The 18,691-nt window shown below is 46.8% G+C and overlaps 1 protein-coding gene across 1 annotated transcript in view; it reads left to right on the top strand.

The window, feature by feature from the left end:
* DENND1B (DENN domain containing 1B) overlaps positions 1–18,691 on the top strand; it is a gene marked incomplete at its 5' end in the record, with an annotated part of 86,697 nt that overhangs the window by 41,209 nt on the left and 26,797 nt on the right. Inside the window, 4 exon segments of the mRNA XM_023746072.1 lie at positions 3,775–3,875; positions 7,325–7,370; positions 11,472–11,573; positions 18,210–18,404. Of these exon segments, the coding sequence (XP_023601840.1) occupies positions 3,775–3,875; positions 7,325–7,370; positions 11,472–11,573; positions 18,210–18,404 (444 nt within the window).

Here is an 18,691-nt window from a genome sequence, read left to right as displayed (position 1 = left end):
TTGTGTGACGTGCATTTCCATTCAGAGCTAAGGGAGAGGGACAGGGGTGTGGAGATAGGACGGGGTGACAGAGAGCCATGGGTCGGCTGCCTCCTGCACGCCCCACATTGGGGATCGAGACCACAACCCGGGCAGGTGCCCTTGATCGGGAATCGAACCGTGACCTCCTGGTTCAAGGTCACCACTGGGGTGGTCAGGTGGCACTTTGTTGGCAGGTACGGCTGGAGGTTCATCGGAGGGAACTTCTAAGACAGGAAAATTCTCCTCCCGTCTCGTGCTTGTCCGGCTGTCCACCCCAAAGACTCACTCTCCGTCGTGTCGTTCGGATAAAATGTTTTCCGTCAGTAGATGTGACTCAGGGTCTCAGCAGGGTGGGCATTTTGGATCTTGGTATGTGGGAAGGCAGTCGGAAAGAAAGGTTCTCGATTGCGCCTGCCTGGGCTGGAGTCCTCGCTTGACCGCTTGCGAGGTGTGTGATCTTGGGCAACTGGTCTACCTTTGCCATCGTGCCCGGGTCTGTCGGTGGGAATAGTGATAATAGATGTGAGAATATCAGGTTCTCAGAAGAGTTCGGGCACATGGTCAGCGTCCTGGAGACGTTTGCTATTGTTGTTATCGGCAGTGACACTCGACCTGGGGGCCCGGGACCGGAAGTTCCAGGTGCCTTTGTCCCATGACCATGTTCACTCGACCTGGGGGCCCGGGACCGGAAGTTCCAGGTGCCTTTGTCCCATGACCACGTTCAGTGTCCCCCACCTTCATGGTCAGGTTTCTCCCGTGGACTTCTGGTCTCTTCCCATGGCTTCTACCTGTGCTGACTCTACAATCGCCGTGTGTGGGGAATCGGTGTTCCCGGGGTTTTGATCTCGCATTAGTCAGCACTTTGAGGGAGTTTTGTGGGGTTACAGGTGCGGGGAGATATTCACATGCCACTGGACCCAGATGGGGAGGAATGGCGGTGGTGGGTTTTTTTCTTCTCTTAAACCGTGATTCGGTCAATTTGTTCCTCTTTGAACTTCACGAGAAGCAGCAGGGATGATGAAAGAAGCAGCTGGAAGATACCAGAAAAGCACTGTGGCCCGGCCGGCGTGGCTCAGTGGTTGAGCGTTGACCTATGAACCAGGAGGTCACGGTTGGATTCCCGGTCAAGGGCACATGCCTAGGTGGTGGGCTTGATCCCCAGGAGGCAGCTGGTCCATGATTCTCTCTCATCATGGATGTTTCTCTCTCTCTCTCTCCCTCTCCCTTCCTCTGTGAAATCAAGAAAAATATATTTTACAAAAAGGAAAAGCAGTGTAGCTTCCTAGCCTCGTCACCAGCCAGGCGGAACCTCGGGTAATCTGGCCCCAAAATGTGGTTGTCGCTGCCCTTGAAGGTTCAGGATCCAATAGGTCATGAATAACTAAAAAGCAAGAAACTCCTTCCTCTCCCTGGCTTTTAAACTGAGCTTATTTCCTGCTGGGACTTTGTTCTTCTAACCAAACTTCTAAAATATGTCGTTTATTTCCCTTCGTTGGCTGGGCTCTGAGGGGTGGAGGGACAGGATTGGTCGGGACAGTTAGCGCTGCCTTAGCGTCAGGGACAGAGCCCGCGTGCTGACCGTCGTCAGAGGTGGTGACTGCTTAGCATTGGGAGCTCATTCTTCCGGAAGCCGGTCCAACGCTCGCGCTGCTCTTGTGCCTCATTCATATGATGACCCCTGGGGGCGTCGGGGACGGATCTAGGTGACGTGGACCAGCGGACTTTGGGTTCTGGGCATGGCCCGGAAGATAAGTGACCCTGAGTACATCCCCACCTTGAGAATGTGTTTCTTCCTCCGTTACCCTGTTCATGCACCACACACACCCGGGCCACGGTCCTTCTCAAGGGGTGAAAGGAGGGGTTTTCAAAGCCATGTCTGGAGAAATGGAGGAAGTGAGCAAAAGAGCTGCCTTTTCCTTAACTCTTTCCGACGGCTTTCCACATACAAAGATGCCTCCTTTACCCCCAGGGAGTGCCCGAAAGCTCTCCGGGAAGCCGCCCCGGGCTAGATGAACCCCGCTTTTATTATCCTCTGGCTCAGATACGGGAGATAAGGGAGTCCATGGTCCGCAGTCGCCAAATGGAAGCATTTGCATGCCTCCTAGTGGCCTATGGCGTGTTCGAATGAAGGAATTTGAAACGAGTGTTGATTGAAAGACGGCTGTCGGTGAGCTGTGAAGGCTTGCAAGGGTGAAGCGCTAAAACCCGTCAATGGTATTTATTCTAAACGGAACCAAAATCGATCGTTTTTCACATGTCACTAATGACAAATCTAATGGGCAAAAGACAGAACACACGTGATGAAGAGGAATAGGCTTTTAATCAAAATGTGTATGTTTTTGGTTCCCGACTAGATTATCGTAATTAATTTTTTAAATTCTGTAGAACTACTTGGCACTTGAATATAGACAGTGCTGCTATTGAGATTGAATTGAGAGGGGGAAGGGGATGGGGGAGGGAGCAGAGGGAAAAGGGGGGATCAATGGTGATGGAAGGAGACTCGACTTGGGGGTGATGAACACACAATACAATACACAGATGATGTTGTAGATTTGTACCCCCGAAACCTATATGATCTTGTTAACCAGTGTCACCCCAGTATATTCAATAATAAGAAAATACTGAGCTGCTTTGTATGCATTTAATTTTTAAATTAATTTGATTACTGTGTGTAAAATTTTCATTCCCTCTATAATGAAAGAGAAATGGTGGTTAATAGAAAGTCTGTGGCCCATTTTCAGATGATTTTATTTCTCAAATCTGATTTCCAAGCTGGGCAAAACGATTTCCTCCGTCGCCTTGAAAGGCAGACCCTAGCAACCCTTTAAAACGATGATGCATGCTGATTCATTTATTGCTGTAAACACTGGGGAAGAAAGACGACTCCCCGCTTACAGGAATGGAATTTAAAATGCACGAAAAATCACAGGGGAAGAATTCTGTTGGGGGTCCATAGGACGGAAGAAGGGGGGACTAGAGAGGGGAGGTATCTTTACGTGAGGCGTTGAAAAGATTTAATTAGCCACTCGCCAAATCAAAACAATTAAAATGGCAATTCCCTTTGCCATCGCAGCCATGTCCGGGCAGCTGTCTTGATCCGCAGCTGGGCCCCCAAACGGGCGTCGGGAATGAGGAGCCGAAGGAGGGAATGATGATATTCCTGGCTTCCTGCGGCCCAGCTGTCAGGCGCGGCCTGCGCTGGTCAATAGTGACATCCCATGTGTCAGCGAGCAGCGTCTCTGGGTACCGCGCCCCGCGGTCCACACGCTGCGGAGGCCCCAACTGTCGGGCAGCCCGGTCCCCCGGCGCTCGGGCGGCGCAGCCCCGGCTGTCGGACCCGTGTTTCACGCTTTGGCAATTTGCCCTAACGATCTCCCTCCGGAGCCTCCCCCCCCTCCCTCTCCACGTCTCATCGCGAAGCACAAGTCCCAGCCATGCCCAGCCGTCGGGTCCCACCTGATCTTTGTGTCCATGGGCTTCGTGTTGACCCCCAAACACTGTATTTTCAGACACCTGTCTCCCTGAGACCCCCAAGAACCTCCTAAGCTGCTGATAGGCTGTGTGTTTTCAGGGAGGGGCGCTTCCGAAATGGAAGGCGTGTTGCGTGCGGAATTGGTAGAGGTCATAGGGTGGAGGTCACGAGAGCAGTTGGGATGTGTTATGATCGTCTTGGGGAACGGAGGGGGGGGCGGGGGGGTGTTGTGTTTGTAGGAAGCCTGCTCCTCACTGTGGCTGTCCCTTTCCATCTCGCAGTTGACTGCCTGCCTGCACGGATCGGCCGCGCTGCTCTACCCCATGTTCTGGCAGCACATCTACATCCCGGTGCTGCCGCCGCACCTGCTGGACTACTGCTGGTGAGCGCCCCCCGCCGGCTCCCGGGGCTCCCGGACCCAGGGTCATGGTGGGAGAAAGCCCAGTTCCTCTTCCTCTTCCTCTTCCTTTTCTTCTTCCTCTCCTTCCTCTCCTCCTTCTTCTCCTTCTCCTCCTTCTTATTCTCCTTATTCTCCTCCTCCTCCTCCTCCTCCTCCTCCTCCTCCTCTAAATATAATATTATTGATTTCAGAGAGGGAGGGAGAGACAGAAACATCCATGATGAGAGAGAATCATGGATCGGCTGCCTCCTGTACACCCCTTACTGGGGATCGAGCTGGCACCTCTGGCCTGTGCCCTGACCGGGAATCGAACCGTGACCTCCTGGTTCCTAGGTTGACGCTCAACCACTGAGCCACGGGAAGCTTGATGTGCACATACGTGCCCGGACGCGCCGGATCCTGCTTTGGGGATTAGCGACGAGTGTGGAACATGCTTTTAAGAAGGGGGCCAAGCGGTGCTTTCCTGGGGGGCCATCCCGGTCCTCCCTAAGCCAGCCCCCCCAGGCCTTCTTCCTGCTGTTTCCGTGGTAACGGAGGGAGCTTGTTTCCTGGCTTCGTCTCTGGAGTTTTCTGACTGGGTTCCAGCCCCTTCAGGAGCCTCTGGGACAAGTTCTCACGCCAGACTGTCCCCTGGCCCTGGGTGGGGGGTGCAGGGGAGATGACCAACACATCCGAGTGTCCAGGCCCCGAGGATGGGCTCAGGGGGTGGGGCAGGAGGACACAGCCCTGTATTGAGGTCCAGCCCTCGAAGACGAGAGCTGTCTTCCATGTCAGAGGATTCTACGGACCCAGCTACTTTCTGGGGAGCGTGACTTTCCCCTCTCTGTGTCCTTGCGGACGGTTCTAGTCAGACTGGTGGGCATGCGGAAGGGAGACGGATGTTAGAGGCCACGCCTGCCAGCCCATGGTTTAGATTCCACTTCAGAAATAGCAGCAGGAAGCCTGGAGAGCGCTGGGGTGTGTGCGCCCACCCTCCCAGCCCCAGGGCCCTCCTCGCGCCTGGAAGGGCCTTTGCTTTCGCGCTGGGTGTCTCTGATGGCGTGGCCTGTGAGGGCCGGGATGCCACCCCGTGCCCACGGGGGAACCTCGCCTCGGGGTCCGCCGGTAAAGGCTCCCCAGGGTGCTGGCGCCTCCATTCACTCCCTCGTCCATTTGTACGTCCACCGTGTAGCGAGCACCCGTTTGCCAAGCCGTGCGTCTGTCATGTCAGGAATAAGACGTAGCGTCTGCCCTTGCGGGGTTCACAGATGGGAAGGAATTTACACCAATGTGCACACGCACACACACACACGCACATGCACACACACGCAGGGCACAGAGTAACACTGTAATTCTGCGAGGTGAATGTCAGAGATGTATAAATGGGACGTGGATGGGGACACCTAGGAGTCACATAGGAGGAAGAGGTCCCCATGGCCTACCCCAGTGGTCGGCAAACTGCGGCTCACGAGCCACATGCGGCTCTTTGGCCCCTTGAGTGTGGGCTCTTCCACAAAAGACCACATGCGGGCGCGCACGTACAGTGCGATTGAAACTTCGTGGCCCGTGCGCAGAAGTCGGTATTTTGTGGAAGAGCCGCACTCAAGGGGCCAAAGAGCCACATGTGGCTCGGGAGCCGCAGTTTGCCGACCACTGACCTACCCGGATGGGGAGGGGCTCCTAGGGTCATGTGACACCCTCTGCCTCTTCCCCTCCATCTCCCAGGATGAGGAGAAAATGGGGAGTTTTCTGTTTGTTTTTGTTGTTCATTCTCACCCGAGGATATTTTCCCATTCAGTTTTAGAGAGAGTGGAAGGGAGGGGGAGGGAGACACAGAGAGAGACACATCGATGTGAGAGAGACACATCCATTGGTTGCCTCCCGCACATGCCCAACCCAGGTACTTGCCCTTGACTGGAATCGAACCCCGGGACCCTTCAGTCTAGGGCCAATGCTCCATCCACTGAGCCAACCGGCCAGGGCTGGGAGTTGCTAGTCCACGGGCATCAGTTCTGCAAGGTGACTTAGTTCTCGAGGTCTATTGAACGACCCCCTGTGGTCGGTTAGCAGGTTAACAGTTCGGTACGTACACAAGGAGCGCATGTCACGTCTCAACAGAGAGGTCTCGAACCCGGGCGAGTCTGTGATGTTGGCGGAAGGGCTTCGCCTGTGTGAGTCCTTACACACCCGGGAGGCGGGGCAACTCCAGCACCAAGAAAATGATAGTTGTTCTTCCTCGTTCACCTATGGCTGGTTCGCCTTTGGATCTAGGCGATGTCTTCTTCCCCCAAAAGGGGCAGATTTCGCCAGCTCAGTGGTTGAGCGTTGACCCATAAACCAAGAGGTCACCGGTTCAGTCCCCAGTGTGGGGCGTCCAGGAGGCAGCCGATCCATGCTTCTCTCTCATCATGGATGTTTCTGTCTCTCTCTCCCTCTCCCTTCCTCTCTCTGAAGTCAGTACGAACATATTGAAAAGTGTTTTATTTTTAAGTAGCTGTGTATTGGGGTATTTCCTGTCACCTTTGTAGACATCTGCCCATTCTCATGGTTTCTTGTCAAGTAGAATTTTAATTTTGCAATGCCAAGTTGAATAATTTCCTTCTTCTGTTTCATGAGAACTGTTTTTGAGTTAGTGGTGAGTCTGATGGTATGTGCTACAAAAATTATTGAATGACTTTATTCTCTGCTAGGGTATGAGACCCCCAGGGGAGTATATTCGGTCCATATTGTTTACTTGTCGGACCCAAGACCCTAGACCAGGGCACCTGGTGGGCTTTCCATATTTTAATTAATATAATATTATTCTTAAACTTATTTGCATATTTTCTAATTTGTTAAAATGATTCTATTAATAAATATGAATGTGGGATAAAAAGGAAAGGATGATATTTGAATGAAAAGACAAGGGCACATGCGTGGAAGGACAGGACAGAAATAGGATGATGACAGTGAGGAAGAACTTTGCCCTGCGCACAGTAGGGCTCCATAAGTATTTGGTACTGACTGACTCAAAAAATGTTGCTGATGTAGGGGTGAAAAAATGATATATTAAGAAAATCATAGGACTGAGGATCTAATTGGATAACAAGAAGTACAAAAGAAACATGAATACATTTGATGATAGTTTGTGATATATTTGACCTGAAGTATATGGAAAAGATTCAACTCAGGTTATGGCCTTGACCCTAATATTCTTAATCGGAAAAGTTTTTTTAAGGTATTCCGCTTCTCGATTTACTTAGAAATGATTTTGTGATTTTTTTAATATAAATCAAGCTTAACTTGAATCTATTAATGGCCTTTCCATTTGACTTGTATATAGAAAATAATTTAAAATACCTATACTATGCTATGTTAGAACCGTGCATTTAAATAATAATTTAAGCATGCAGAACTACGTATGTTGTTTCAGTTTTAATGAACTATGAATGTACCGTTTTTTTTAAATTCAGCGCTCCGATGCCATACCTGATTGGAGTACACTCTAGCCTCATAGAGGTGAGTATCTGTCAGCGATAGTGATCAATTCATTGATAAAAATCATAGTTAACACAGTTGTGCTTTGGAAGAATATCAGTTGACTAGTACAGAGCAGTGACTAGTTTAATATCATACTCACATAGCCATTTTTAAAAAGGTAACATTGAAATAACGTCATTTTAATTTTTATACCAAATGAGCATCTTCAATGGTAGGAAACCCATGAAAATAGGTTACATATGGTAGAAATCACATGGTTAGTTTTAAATCCGGAAAACTTTTAGTTCTTAATGAACCATTATTTGGTTTCATCGTGAGTGAGACAGTACCACAGGAACGGTAGGTATGTTTTATACTAGTTGGGCAACATTTAGTAACTTTCTCCTTAATCGATTACGAGATGATACGCAAGCTCCAATTCCATTCTTATCATGTCATTATTGGCAGATTTTTTTCACCAAAATTTTAATTTTTATGTAAATGTCACTATAATTAAAACGTAGGCATATCTACTTACATGTTTTCTAGGTGAGGCTGAAGTGAGTAATTTTTCGCCTCTTAATTGGCTGCAGTTACAACGGATTTTTTTTTTAAGGAAGAATCACATATTCTCTGATTCTCTCTCAGTCAAGGCAGTTCAAGACTTGTAAACAGAGTCGTTCAAAGCCATGAAATGAATGACCTTTTAAATCTCCCTTTTAATTCTTTTTATGCAATCCTGGGTATGAAAGATGGCTAGCAGTCTCTTTGGACAGTGGAGCTCTCTTTCCAAAATAAAGGATAAGGACATTTTGTTCTGCCTGGAAAACTAGACTGGAGGGATGAATCCAAGGCTGGCTAAGGCCTGTGAGCGATTAGGAATAAATGAGTCGAGGCTGCCAATGGGAGGGTCACGTGGACCGTGTGAGCGCACAGAGGATTCTGTAGAACATGCTTACCCTGTTGCACAAACCCAGGGGGCTGCAGCCTTGGTGGCATCTTCCAGCATCGATGCTCCTGTCCATCCACTCTAGCCTCATTGCCCGGAAGCGTCCTCTCGCGAGGATGGGAGGCAGGCTGACCACCTTCAACACCTTGTGCTCTATTTTTATTTTTATTATATTTTTATTGATTTCAGAATTCAGAAAAGAAGGGACAGAGAGAGAGAGAGAGAGAGAGAGAGAGAAGCATCAATGATGAGAGGGAATCATGGATTGGCTGCCTCCTGCACGCCCCCCACTGGGGATGGAGCCCGCAACCCAGGCATGTGCCCTGACCGGGAATCGAACTGTGACCTTTTGGTTCCTTTGTTGGGTTGATGCTCAGCCACTGAGCCACACCCCAGCGGGGCTCATTTTCTTATTTTTGAAGAAAAAGGAAAAATCATCTTTTTGTATTTCCTTATTCTTTTTCCATCTAAACAAGCATGAATTTTATGATATAAGGAATATGAGAGTGGAACCATTTTATAGGCAGTATGACTCGCCACTTCTATTTAGAAGAAACAATAGCTGAGGCCTGGTTTGGAGGGAAAACATAGGTAAAATCCTCACATGACTCCAACTTTAGAAAAAGATATTTAAATTATAGTATATTTTAAAAAATATAAAATTACTCTCATTTTAGGGGCTCTCAATGTGTTGTTTTCTTAAAATGAATACATTTCCCATCCTTTTGGGGTGAACAAAATTTAACATCCAGCTTTTGTCGGACCTTTTAAAGCTAACAACTGCGAAAAAAGTCTACTTTTCATATTAACACTGACTTTCTTTATTCAGAGTTTATTGTTGGTGTCATCACAAAACATTTTGGGGTCACGTAGTCATTATTTTAGGCTGTTTTCATTCTTTTAAAAAAACGTATCAGGTTTGTGGATTAACTTGGCAGTTTCTGTGAAAAGGACAACTTAGAATTGAAGATGGAAATCAAAATTATGACATAGTTTTCCCTCAAAAATGCCACTCATATAAATATATTTTTGCTTATAAAATAGGTTATTTTGTAGTTATGCTATTGTTTATAGAAAACTACATATTTATGAATGTAAACTTCTTTACAGAAATGTGTACACATGGAAAGGAAAGGAAATGAGTGTATTTATAAATGTTTTTGTCATAGTATCGCTATTCTAAGTGATTCTCTGTTAATTTCTTAGAAATGGCCATGTTCTGAGTCTTACGTTAGATTTATTAGGGCTTTTACAAGATAGATTTTTAGAATCATGTGTTGCCCTGCAAGTCCATATTCCACATGGATATTAAGGCTTTCTTCACACAGAAGAATTCTGTGCTAAAGACGACCATTTCGCTAGCAAATTTAAAATCCTACCTAATATGCAGAGATTTGAAATTCTAAACGAGTCAGAGAAATTTTAGTCCTGCCCAACTTTATTTTTTTTTTAATTTTTTTTTTAAATATATTTTATTGATTTTTTACAGAGAGAAAGGGAGAGAGACAGAGAGTTAGAAACATCGATGAGAGAGAAACATCGACCAGCTGCCTCCTGCACACCTCCCACTGGGGATGTGCCCGCAACCCAGGTACATGCCCTCGACCAGAATCGAACCTGGGACCCTTCAGTCCGCAGGCCGACACTCTATCCACTGAGCCAAACCGGTTTCGGCAGTCCTGCCCAACTTTAAAACAAAATAATTGATCTGGCCAACTTCAAATTTACAGTATTTCATAATTCTCAAAAATGGCTATTATTCTAGAATGTCACTTTAAAATATGATGCTGAAGTTAATTGACCTATTGCTAGTTGACCTATACAATTATGGAGTTCTGAGTTGGTGGATAAATTTTATTAATGAACACCTTATTTGCATTAGGGAATAAGATTAGGTGCTATCATTTATTAAAGACCAATAGAATTATATGATTTAAGTATACATATTAAATAGGAAACATAAACTGTAAATATTTTCTTTCTTTAAGGATGAAAAATTTGATGAAATTCTAATTCACAATTATTTGTACACATACTGAGATAATTTGACCAATTGACTAAGCTGTCAAATAAATAAGTCAACTAGTTAATCTGATAGGCTATGAAATCTGATCTTTTATGTTGAAATTCATGTGATAAATACTAAGAATGACTTCCATATTACTTCCCTCTCTGTCTTTTTTTTTTATTTGACTTTGTCGTCATCATAAACTTACACCAAATCGAAGTGGAAATATAGAGAAAACATTGACTGCTATAAACTTTGGTTGGCTTATCTTAGACCTACATTATGATTTATGCTAAAAAAAAAAAATAGGTATAGGACCGGACCCACGTTCCTGTATCAAAGACCGAAATCCAGTTGACCAAATTGAAAGAAGATAACTTTTCACAGTTCAACATAACCATGCCCACTTTGTAAGTCTTCGTCGTAGTATATCTTTGGCAGCTAAATCATGGTCATTATCTCCAAACCGCATCAGTATGTTGAGATGAGCAAACATGTTAGTTAAGCATTTTCAACCCAACCTTTTTGAATGGTCGGATAGGAACTATTTTTCCTCATAAAGCAAAGTTGTTTGCATTCTTTTTATGATGCAGGACTTTCCCTTAATTCTTCCCCCCAGACCCGTGGTCGGCAAACTGCGGCTCTCGAGCCACATGCGGCTCTTTGGCCCCTTGAGTGTGGCTGTTCCTAAGCCAGTGATGGCGAACCTTTTGAGCTCGGCGTGTCAGCATTTTGAAAAACCCTAACTTAACTCTGGTGCCGTGTCACATATAGAAATTTTTTGATCTTTGCAACCATAGTAAAACAAAGACTTATATTTTTGATATTTATTTTATATATTTAAATGCCATTTAACAAAGAAAAATCAACCAAAAAAATGAGTTCGCATGTCACCTCTGACACGCGTGTCGTAGGTTCGCCGTCACTGTCCTAAGCCTGAGGAGCACCCTAATGAAGTGAATGACGGTGTACCTACCTATAGAGTTTAAGTTTAAAAAATGTGGCTCTCAAAAGAAATTTCAATCGTTGTACTGTTGACATTTGGCTCTGTGGACTGATGAGTTTGCAGACCACTGGCCCAGACTCATGCCTTAAGAGACTTTTCCCTCCATTTCCAAGCTCGGCAGATTTTGGAGGGCCGATGCACTGAGCTGTCTCATTGATCACGGTGTGTTTTCAACAGAGGGTGAGGAACAAATCGCTGGAGGACGTGGTGATGTTAAACGTGGACACGAACACTTTGGAGTCCCCGTTCCACGACTTGGACAACCTCCCCAGTGATGTGGTGAGTCCGGGAGCGCCCATGGATCCGTACATCCATGGCTTCTCCTGCGCCCCGAGTTCCCGAGAGCGAGTCCCCCCACTTTCATAAACTCGGAGATCAAGGGGCCGCGCGTGTGCGGGGCATCCGTGCGGGGCTGCGTGTCCTATGTTTCCCTCCTTGGCAGCTGGGGAGACGCAGGACCATAATTAAAAAGCCGGGCGCCTTCATTAGGCAGCGTTTCTTGAAACGGGCGCCTCTCCCTCTCATCTTCATCATTATCTTACAAAGTAGGCATTTCTGTCTGCCTGGTGGCATGTCTTGCCAAAGAACGAGAGAGGGAGAGTTTTTGAAGGAAAGAGAAGGGAGCCAATTACCGGCGGCGCGTCCCCGCCACCTGCCAGCTCCGCTCCTTTTAATTAATGATCCGATGGCCCCGGTCAATCTCATCAGAAATGCGGGGACCGGCGGGGTCAGCAAATGCTGCCTTTGATCCCCCTCGACGTTCCTGAAACATTTATTTGTTTTCCCTAAATTATTTCGGTTGGCGTGTTTCATCTTCCCGGGCCTGCTGGGGGCGGCGGGGAGGGAAACCCACGCCGTGCGGCCCGGGCCCGGAGACTCGCCGGCTTGGGATTCTGTTTTGTAAATTAAACTGCAGGCCCGGCTTGTCATAAAAGACATCTGAGCCTTTTGAAATGACGCAAACTGTCTCTGGTCGGGGAAGGCTGATGAATTAAGTGCCGGCTCTCTCCTGGTCTTTGATCTCGCAAAGGGTGTGTGTGTGTGTGTGTGTGTGTGTGTATGTGTGTGTGTACGGCACGTGTGTGTCTACAGCTTATAACAGGGTAGATTCTGTATTCCATGTTAAATAGCCTCCAAAAGTACATTTTATGGCCTTGGTATTTCTGATGACAGGGCCAAAAAAAAAATGCAGGCTGGGATTGTTTCTGAATAGTGGTTGAAAAATATCTTTATAATACAGTCGTAGGTTAAAAAAAATACTGCTCCCCCCATCTTTTTTTAAAAAAATTCATTCTTTTCAGAGGTATTAAAATTGGAGAATAAACAAAACCTCCAGAATATATTTTTTTCCCCTGTAATATGGCAAGTATTTTGAAATCAGGATTAGGGAGTTTGAAAAATGGAATTTAAAAAATGTCGTACTCAAAAGAATACAGTGAAACTAAACCTGATTGTGTTTATGGCTAGTGATAGGAAAATAGGATATTTTTAAGTCCACATCAGGTTATTTATGGGTATAAATAAATAACCTCGAATGCTTGCTGACCTTGAAGCAAATGAAATCGAACCTCTTTATCTTGCCATTAAGGCTACGTACGAACAAATCCGCACCCCGCTCAGTGCAGAATTTTATTATGTTTTGAGCTCATTATAACTAGATTGCCTCATTATAAAAATTTTGCAGAAGCTGCTAGAAATGATTAGAGTTATTCATTTGGAAATCCATCAAAGTATCCTTCCCTGGATAGAGAAATAATTACGAAAACAAAGCCCCAACTTTTAAGAATGTCTTCCTTATGTGCATGTATTCCCTGCTCTTAATACTCTAAGGAGAAAGGATTGTTTATTTTTTTTAAAAAAAGGAGGAAGAAGAGGAAGAAAAATGAGAAAGAAATCAATGTGTTTTTTGTGTGTGTGTGTCATAATAAAATTTTTAGTCACTTTAACGATGCCTCATTCTTTCTTAGAGAAAAAGAATCTTTAACGGTAATTGTTTTGATGGGTGATTCTTTTTTAAGTAAAGAAGTAGTACTTCCCTAGGAGAATTAGCTTGATATGAAAACATCGAGTTAAATACGAGGAGTTAACCAATATTCACACAATGTACAAGGACACGAGGGACCATCTTATAGCCACAGTTAACTAGGCATAAGTGAAACAGTGAAAAATATTGCTAAGAAGGCCATTGCGAGGTGGTGTAGACAGAAATAGGTGTGTGTGTGTGTGTGTGTATGAAGCTAAGGGCCAGGGACTTACAAATATGAAGAAAGAAGAAATTGAAATAGCTCCCAGGTAGCGCTAGGGCTGTGACCGCGAGCCTGCGATGTTTGAAGTCCTACTCATTGTCTTAAAAACATTTCAGACGACTGCTTAACCATCTCTCGCCCATTTAGCTGCATCCTCCGCTTTGAGGATGACAGGATCAAGTCTCAAACCCTATGTCCTGTCACTGTCCGTGTTTTCAGTGATGTCAAAAATCATCCTGACTTCTGTATGTGACGGGAGCTCGTAAACCAGACCCGAAGCCCGCAACATAGGACTCCTGGCCTTGTTTGGTTGTTTAATAAATTAACTGATAGTTCAACGGGGGCCTTTTAAAACCGTGCAGCGGGCCCTTAAATTGCGCTCCGGGTCCGGAAGGCCCCGGGCCCATGTGCTCCCGATTAGGTGCCCGCCTGCCCAGTGGCCGCGCTGGCCCCGGGTCAGTGGTCACAGTTGTCCTGAATTACCCGTCTTTTTTCCCGGGGACCCTCTGCTGCGTCGCACGCTGTAATCTTCTTAATGGCTTCATTCCAATATTCACACATAATATTGGAGATTTATGGACTGTGAGAAATACGACCCTGCCAGTAGCAGTTCCGTTACTCAAGGAATTCAAAATTGGAGAAATAAATCAGGGCCAGGCGTCCGGCGACCCTTTGTGTCCCTTAAGGGGGTCGGGGGGAGGGGGGGGGGGAACTCCCGTTCTGTCTTCTGACACGAACACTTGTTTTTCGATTTCATCATTTCACTACAGATTTGGGGCGCTCAAAGCAAGCGGAGCGCAGGTTGGATGGGGAGTGATTTTAACGATATTGATTATTACGCGGGGTCGCTTTTAAAAGCTGGGGGTCCATTCGGAGAGGCCGTCGCCGTGTTGGCCTGTGAGGACATTGTGATGTTTTTAGTTTTAGTTTTTTTTTAATTTTTGTGTGTGATTTTATTTTTTTATTGGCTGTGCCAAATATGGAGACTTTCAAACAGATGTAGTTTGAGTGTTTGGAAATTGAAAAAAAGGCCATGTTAGGGCTAGAAACAATATCAATTGAAGTTCGTGTTACTCTGTTATGTTCTGAAGCGAGGGGTAGGAGAAGAACCAGTCTGATTAAACAGAACATTTGAAATCTCAAATGAGGTCACTTCAGTTTAAGAAAATGCACTATGGAGACACCCCCCCTGCCTGCTCCCCCCCCCCAATTCCAAATATCAACACACATTTCGTGTCAATTACACACTCACTTAAAATACTGTATGTCTAAGCTATTACCGCGCGTTTTAATTTTTATCGTCATTGACACTTTGACAAGTACCTTGCACCGTGGTTATTATTTCAGAAATAAATAGGGCGACCCACCTGCTGGGAAATGAAGCGAATGAGAATCATGACGAGATGCAGGAAATCCGTCTCCAGGGGACTGTTAAGATAAAACCACGGTCAGCTCGCTCTTGTACCTGAAAGCAGGTTAGAGTGGGCATCTGACAGTTACGTGCGTCGGAATGTCCATTACTAGGCAGGTGGATTTGGACCTATATTGCTTCCCTGTCTTTCATTTTAACCCAGTAAATCGTAAATAATAATAATAATAATAATATACTCTGAGACAGGTGACCTGTCTCAGGTCTCCTATTTTGAAGATGAAGGCACAAAGACGGTGCCGTTCATGGTGTTTTTAGAGGTTTAGGTGATGTGGGTTTTGACCCTCGGATTCATGCCCCACACCCCAGACCGCGGTCCCTCTCCCGTAACCATGACTCCCGGGGCCATGAGCTAACTCTTCTAAGATTCCATATCCAAGCTTCTCTCCTTTCCAATCCTGTTACGGACACGTCACGATGGCCTATTGGAGGTAAATTCGGATTTTCTGCACTGTCTGAACCACTCATTCTCATCTGGCCTGTAACCCTATTGGAAAATGATTTCCTGTGTCATATAAGGAGGGTGTGTAGGAAATAGGTATGTGTAAGAGTCCTCGTGAGGTTCGCTGGGAGCCACGGTGCGTTCAGTACAGGACGGTACGTGTGTGTGAAGTGCCTGTCGTTACGGAAACACTGAAGAGGCCTTGACATGAAATGAGTCCTTTAAAATCCCGGGCATCTCCCCTCAAGGCTCTCGGCTGCCCCTGAAGGAACAGGTTGATGTTTTTATTGTGATACAAAGAAAACGCACCCTAGCCGGTGTGGCTCAGTGCATTGACCTCTGAACCGGTTCGATTCCCGGTCGAGGGCACATGTCCAGGTTTCGAGCCTGGTCCCCAGTAGGGGGCGTGCAGGAGGCAGCCGGTCCATGACTCTCTCTCATCAGGGATGTTTCTATCTCTCTCTCCCTCTTCCTTCCTCTCTGAAATCAATTAAAAAAAATATTTAAAAAAAGAAAGGCATGAATTGTTCTCAGTCACCAAAAACCATGAAAAGCCTAAAGAGCTAGAAACAACAACAACGCCGACTTTAAATAAATTGTTTAGATAGTTGCATTCGAGCGAGTTAATTAATCTGGGAATAAGTTTGGGAAAGAATGGGCTTTTTCAAAGTGTTTTAAATGAGCTTTTTTTTTAAAAAAAAACAATAAGTAGATAAACAAACGGCACTCTCACAGCTAAAGATAGTCAACAGACTTGGTGAAGTCTTTGGCTCTTTCCTCTAATCCAACATGAAGGTTTAATAGGTTACGTTGTCATCAAGAAAAAAAAAAGGGCCCCAGAGAATATTCCATTCGTTCCAGGTTTGCCACAGTTCAGTTCTGCTAAAATCCTCGTTGTGTCTAACAGTACATGGAGGCCCCTGAAATTTCTAGGTGAAGCCCAGACTAAATCAGCACAAATTAAGCAGTGATGCCCGGCTGGCGTAGCTCAGTGGTTGAGCATCGATCTATGAACCTGGAGGTCAGGGTTCGATTCCCTGTCAGGGCACATGCCCGGGTTGGGGGCTGGATCCCCAGTGTGGGGCGTGCAGGAGGCAGCCGATCCATGATTCTCTCTCATCATGGATGTTTCTCTCTCCCTCTCCCTCTTCCTTCCTCTCCGAAATCAATACAAATATATTTTAAACAAGTAAAATAAAATGTTAATCACGTCCCATCCCCACTCTGTTCAAATTCACACGTGAAATAAAAGGCAGATTCCTTAAAAAAAATAAACTTCCATCTGCATCTAGGGGGCTTGGGCAGAAATGGGAAAGATTAGCTATTGGGAGGCAACCCACACGACACAGGCCTTGCCGCCTAAATGATGAATATCTCGACTCAATCATTTTCTCCGAACTGTGGGTATAATTGGACCCAGTGGGGGTCTTTCCCTTTGATCAGATCAGAGTCACCGTGACTTTTCCCTGGAAAATGTCACTCCTGTGAAGGTTTGTCACCTGTAGAGCTGGTCTCTCCTCGGATGCTGTGTTCCTCTCTCATTAGCATTATTCAAAGTTGAGTTGTTAATTAGGTTGACCCTTCCATGACAACCGTCATGGACAAGAGGAGTCAGGACCGCTTGCGTCAGGAAATAAAAATATTCCTTCTTGCCCGGCCGGTGTGGCTCAGTGGTTGAGCATCGACCGAGGAACCAGGAGGTCACAGTTCGATTCCAGGTCAGGGCACATGCCCGGGTTGCCGCCGGCTCGATCCCCAGTGTGGGGTGTGTGCAGGAGGCAGCCGATCCATGATGCTCTCTCATCGTCGATGTTTCTCTCTCTCTCTCTCCCTCTCCCTTCCTCTCTGACATCAATAAAAACATATTTAAACGAGACCGGGTATACCATTTGCACAACACAGTTCTCTACTCACCGTAGGTTCTCAATAACTTTACCTTCATTCCCCTTTCTTATGTCATAACTAGAGGCCCGATGCACGAAATTCTGCCGCGGCCCTCGCCCCACTGCGGCTTTGTCCGGAAGGAAGGACACCCGGAAGGACGTCTGGTCTAATTAGCATATGGCGCTTTGATTATTATAGATGCTCAGAACTATTCAGCAAGGGATCGGAAAATCCCATATGCAGGCGAGGCTTCCAAAAATAAGATTCAATGGGAAGGGACCCGGAGGACCTGGAACCAGGAGCCTTTTAGGGCAGAAATGGAGGGTAGACACCTCTCCAGACGGGTAGACACCCGTTGTAATGGCTAAAAAAAATGGGCACAGAAGCGGCTTCCGGGCAGTTTCCTGTAAAACAATTAAAGCTCGTTGATGTCAAGAGGCCTCGGGAGACAGGAGAAGGGAGCGCACGGAGCCATTTGCATCAGCACGTGACTCTGGGTCCCAGCTTTCCCTCAATTAACGGGCCAGCAGGCGCTCCCGCCGTTCTGGGGAGAAGCTGCGGGGAGGAGGCCGAGCTGGCGGGTGGGTCCGGGGGAACCCGCAGGCGCCGGGGTCGGCCTGCCTGCTGATGGGACCCGTGCCTCCCAGGACCAGTTCCCGAGGTGTTCATGTAATGCAGTGGTTCTCAACCTGTGGGTCGAGACCCCTTTGGCGGTCGAACGACCCTTTCACAGGGGTCGCCTAAGACCATCCTGCGTATCAGATATTTCCATGACGATTCATCACAGTAGCAACATGACAGTGATGAAGTAGCCACGAAAATAATTGTATGGCTGGGTCACAACACGAGGAACTGTATTGAAAGGGCCAGGAGGTTGAGAACCGCTGATGTAACGGCTCCTCTCTGTCCCGCAGGTCTCGGCCCTGAAAGCGAAGCTGAAGAAGCAGTCCACGGCCACGGGGGACGGGGTGGCCCGGGCCTTCCTCAGGGCGCAGGCCGCTCTGTTCGGATGCTACCGAGACGCGCTGAGATACAAACCCGTGAGCCTGCCTTGCGTCGCGATTTCAATTTGCATTTGCTTTTCTTTTAAAAACAAACAAACATTTTTTAAATTGATTTCAGAGAGGAAGGGAGAGGGAGCGAGAGATAGAAACATCCACGATGAGAGAGAAGCATGGATCGGCTGCCTCCCGCATGCCCCACACTGGGGATCGAGCCTGCAACCTGGGCCTGTGCCCTGATGGGGACTCGATCCCTGACCTCCACAGCAGCAGGTCATCCACAAAACTCCTCTGCAGCCCCCCATAGCCAGCTGCTTCTGTAGGGTAGGAGGACAAAGATGACACAGGGAAGCAGGGATCACAGGCGTGGGGAACGGCCATGCGGGCTGGGGTGG

The sequence above is a fragment of the Myotis lucifugus genome, unplaced genomic scaffold (assembly GCF_000147115.1).
Source record: "Myotis lucifugus unplaced genomic scaffold, Myoluc2.0 scaffold_625, whole genome shotgun sequence".
NCBI lineage: Eukaryota > Metazoa > Chordata > Mammalia > Chiroptera > Vespertilionidae > Myotis > Myotis lucifugus.
The sequence above is the reverse complement of the archived record's forward strand: the minus strand, read 5'-3'. Positions and strand labels throughout refer to the sequence as shown.